Source organism: Monodelphis domestica, chromosome 4 (genome assembly GCF_027887165.1).
Source record: "Monodelphis domestica isolate mMonDom1 chromosome 4, mMonDom1.pri, whole genome shotgun sequence".
In the NCBI taxonomy this organism is placed as follows: Eukaryota; Metazoa; Chordata; class Mammalia; order Didelphimorphia; family Didelphidae; genus Monodelphis; species Monodelphis domestica.
The window spans coordinates 355027935-355032709 of record NC_077230.1 but is presented as its reverse complement, the minus strand read 5'-3'; the positions used below and the strand labels follow the sequence as shown (position 1 = coordinate 355032709).

Below are 4775 nucleotides of genomic sequence, written 5' to 3'. Positions count from 1 at the left end.
TCTTAGAACTTGTACCCAATAAGTTAGAAATAGCAAAACCCAGGGAATCTGAATGTTACTCATTCAGTATAAAAGGATAATGGAGGCCACCTTTTCTCATTGCCTTAGAAAACATTGTCCTAAAAAGCATATAGTGACTATTAGTCTACTAAAGGTTGGCATTGGGAAATAAGACACCTGGCAAAGATACCCTCCTTCAATTAAAAAATCACTTTTTGTAATAAGTGATCTAAATTAATTTAGCCTGCCTTTCTGGACAACTTGTTTCTCTCAGAAGACTAGGAGAATCTGGAAAGAAATGGGTAAGGAATGACTGAGCTCATTATAATCTTGAATGATGATGAACCCCTCACTGTTTGTTGAATTTTCTATATAGCCCAGAATTGGAAACATTCAAGCTTAATGTGACTATATGACTTAAATGCCTATTTATGTTTGTGCTGTGGTCTTTACTAAATTATTCAAACCTCATGGGCACTGGGATCAAGAGTACCTTTCCCTCAAATTCAGAAACAAACAAAAAATGACTAGGTAAGCCAGCTGTGTGTTAGCACAGCTAAATAAGGTTTAGTAAGGAGTTATTTGGAAGAAAAAACTCTAGACAAAGGATAGAGAGAAGAACAAAGAAAACTCCAGGTAATGGTTTGCAAATTTCCTGGGTTATGATAGAATGGCAGTCAGCAAAACATTTATAGACTTCTCCTCTAGTTGTTGCCATGTAAGGATGAGAATAGAACTATAGCACTAGATTGGAGAGGGCAAGAAGGAACACTGGAAAGGGAAGTTCAAAACCAGCAAACATTTAAAGACTTAGTATGGATCTAGACAATTTAAGTAAGCTTTATTCAAATTTGTAAAATTTAAAAGGAATGGTCAAATAAGCAATTTCTTTGACCCCAAACAGAATCAATCTGGTGACTTGGAAGTAGGATCACAAAATTTCTTGAGTAGCAAAGGACTTAATTTATTGAGTGCAAACCATACCTGAATCCACAGTTTACCAACAATACTTGTGTGTTTATTCAAAGTCTACTTTGAGATATCCAATGATTGGAACCTGCTACTTCCCAATACAGTTTATTTCCTCTTAAAAAGAAACCTTTACCTTCCTTCTTAGAATCAATACTGTGTATTGGTTCAAAAGCATAAGAGCAGTAAGGGTTAAATAACTTGCCAGGGGTAACATAGCTAGGAAGTGTCCCAGACCAGATTTGAATGGAGGACCTCCTGTCTCTAGGTCTGGCTCTCAATCCACTGAGTCACCTAGCTGCCCCCTTATTTCCTCTTTTAGGAAATAAGTCTTTTCTCTAGAATTGGGCCTTGATGTCTTTGAGTGAGTTCATTCCTCCTTTCATCTAACACATGAAAAGATTATCAACAATGATTAAATCATTCTTCCTTTCAATTTGCAGGACTGATTTTTTCTTTTTTTAATTTAAAAAAGTATTTTTCCTTCTTCTCAAAATCTCCCTTTCCCATTAAAAAAGTAAAGCCTTGTAAGAAAGATCCATAGTTAAATGAACAAATTCCACATGTGTGTATTGTGTGTTGTGTATATACATATATATTAAATATTCATGTATTTGTAAATATATGTATATAAAATTCTGTAAACCAATTCTTCCACCTCTTAAAAGAATAGCCATTGATTGGAATATAAAGGGAAAGGATTAATTTTGTATGCATCTTAGAAAAGAAATATTGAACATACTCAGCATACCATATTGGAGTACTCAACATACAATTTTTTTTTCCTCTTCCAGACACCAGAAGCACAAATGAGTGGCATTCTACAGAACTAATCACTAGCAGAATGCTTCTTTCCAATGATACTCAATTTCACCCTATATCCTTCCTTTTGCTGGGAATCCCAGGATTGGAAGAAATGCATATCTGGATTGGCTTTCCCTTCTGCTCTGTATATCTTATTGCCCTCTTGGGAAATCTTACCATCCTCTTTGTGATTCAGACTGAACGCAGCCTCCACCAACCAATGTTCTATTTTCTAGCCATGTTGTCCACAATTGATCTAGGCTTGTCCACCTCCACCATCCCCAAAATGCTTGGTATTTTCTGGCTTAACCAAAGAGAGGTTAGCTTTGGGAGCTGTGTTGCCCAGATGTTCTTCATTCACATGTTCACTGCCATGGAAACTGTTGTGCTTGTGGCCATGGCTTTTGATCGTTACGTTGCCATCTGCCACCCCCTTCGGTATAGTATGATACTGACCAACAGAACCATTGTTATCACTATGACAATTTTGTTTCTCATTAATTTCATTTTGGTGTTTCCAATGGTGTTTCTCATCTTGAGGCTGCCCTTCTGTGGTCACCATATTATCCCTCACACTTACTGTGAACATATGGGTATTGCCCGGTTGTCTTGTGCTAACATTAAAATTAACATGATATTTGGATTAATTCTTATAGCTATGGTATTTGGGGATGTAATTCTTATTGCCATCTCTTACCTAAAGATCCTCCATGCTGTTTTCCTCCTCCCTTCCAGGGAAGCTCAGCTCAAAGCTCTCAATACTTGTGGCTCCCACATCTGTGTCATCTTGGCCTTCTTCATTCCAGCCTTCTTCTCCTTTCTCACTCACCGATTTGGCCATAAAGTACCGGGCTACATCCATATCCTACTGGCTAATTTGTATGTGGTTGTACCACCTGCACTCAATCCTGTCATCTATGGAATCAGAACTAAACAGATCCGAGAACTGGTATTGAGGGTCTTTAAGAAAAAGTGATTTTCATCAGTATGTCATAAAGAAATGAATTTGTGTTATTTCTGTCCTCTACCTCAAAGGATAGCAAATATTTAGTGACTGATTAAATGGAAAATTGATTCTATAATGGCAGACCTACCGAGCACAGAGTATCAACACTATGACTAGGTGTAATGGTACAGCTCAGAAGGCAGCTTAAATTGACACTATGATAAAGGATGACACATGCCACTTCTGACTGAGCCACTCTCTAAATGATCATAAAATTATAGGAGAAAAAAATTGAGAAATGGAAAGGACCTTGGAGTTCATCTAGTCCAGTCTTCTAATTTTTAAAAATGAGAAACTGAGACCCAGAAAGTCTTAAGTGGCCCATAGTCACATGGGAAATAAGTAGAGAGTTAGGATCTGAACAGAAGTCCTGATTTCAAATACACTATTTTTTCCAGTGTATCATAGTATCTCTTATGGAATTTAATTATTTAATGATGTGTTAAAAAAGGAATAAGAGTATAGCCATTTTTTAAAATTGATAACCAAATAAACTTTATGTGCTGTAAGCAGGAAAAAAAATTTTTTTTCACATGTCTTTCTTTGATGGTGAACTCATAAATTAGTAAATGTTATTCTGGTAATTGCTTTATTCATCAAAGACTGAAAAGTAAGTAGAATCAATGATATATACTTGTCTTTTATTATATGCAAAGATGTTGAAATTTCTGGGAAATTGCTTAATCACTCCTTATTCTCTTGACTCCTCATTTACTGTTCAGCATTTAAAAGTATTAATGTGTTTCTCTGGATGAAATCTGTGTTTTAAAATAACTATAATTTAAATTAGTTTCATCTCCATCCATTTTTGTCTGTAATTCCTGAGCTTGAGAGTCATTTCAGGGCCACCAAACCATCATTTATAGACAGATTGTTTTCTAAAGGACTCAAAGCATTCAGTATAAGCATCATAATGAAGGCTTTGAAGTTAAAGCAGACATCATATGCCCATGGAGGACATGAATATTTTACTCAAATAGATGAAAATAGCTGATGCAAATGTACCAAAACTTAGTAAAAGAAAACACAAAGATCATCAACGACTATATTTAGATGTACACCTAAATATAAAGGGAATTGCTTTAAAGCAATTACCAAAATGGAAGAGGGTTCGTAGTTGTTGCTGTTATTTGCAGTATATTTGGAGTTAAAATTATAAGTTTGTATTTTATATTTGTTCTGCTACATTTTTCTTTATTAGGGGATGGGAGGAGGTAATTTCTTTAGTGTAAGAGTTCCTGTCCTGGCAATTTCCCTTCTAATTTCAATAGTCTACTCATCGGTAACCTATAGAGTAGGCAGGTTGCCTGGGTTACTGAGAGTTAAATGAAGTGCCCATGGTGTTATAATGTGTGTCACAGGCAGAATTTAAACACAGGTTTTCCTATTCACTGTGCCAATCTTTCTATTACTTATTGACACAAATATTAAAATATTGATGTACCCCTTTAATTTCTATAAGATTATCCACTACATGAATGACCATAGAAGAGTTAAAATCCCATGGATATCAATTTCCTTAAAAGTAAAAGTGGAGATAGCAATATTAATACAATTAATTTCACAGAGATATGGAAGGGGGGGAAATTTTTTTAATTTAGAAATTAATATCTGTATCAGAAGCTACCATTGCTTTGTGAATGGGACCTGTGTAAATTCCTTCTAGCAATACAGGTTTTCCTCTTGTCTTCTAATATCTACTCTCAGAAAGTTATCTAGGGTACTAAAGGGTTCAATCATTTGCCCATGGTTCAATCACTATGAGTTATAAACACAATTTGAACCCAAATATTTATGACTCCAAAAACAATTTCCTATCCACAATGACTTTATTGTTGTTGTTATTGTTGCTATATCATTATTGACTTATATAATAATTATATGCAAAGGAAAGCTTATAAGAGTAAGAATTAGATATTCTATAAGAACCCTTACAACTCTGATCTTACATTTAATTTGAATAATTTGGGAGAATATTTTTCCTTCTTTCACCTCC

General features: G+C 35.0%; 1 protein-coding gene across 1 annotated transcript; it reads left to right on the top strand.

Annotated features, from left to right (window-relative positions):
- The first annotated feature begins 1807 nt into the window (after positions 1–1807).
- Positions 1808–2789, top strand: LOC100023950 (olfactory receptor 52E8-like). The gene has a single exon (XM_001375318.4). It carries the CDS (start codon positions 1814–1816, stop codon positions 2747–2749), a length of 936 nt encoding a protein of 311 aa, XP_001375355.2. The 5' UTR covers positions 1808–1813; the 3' UTR covers positions 2750–2789.
- Positions 2790–4775: the final 1986 nt, after the last annotated feature.

Bases quoted from the DNA above. Each gene is read 5' to 3' on its own strand.
- LOC100023950 (XM_001375318.4), top strand. From the start codon at position 1,814: ATGCTTCTTTCCAATGATACTCAATTTCACCCTATATCCTTCCTTTTG.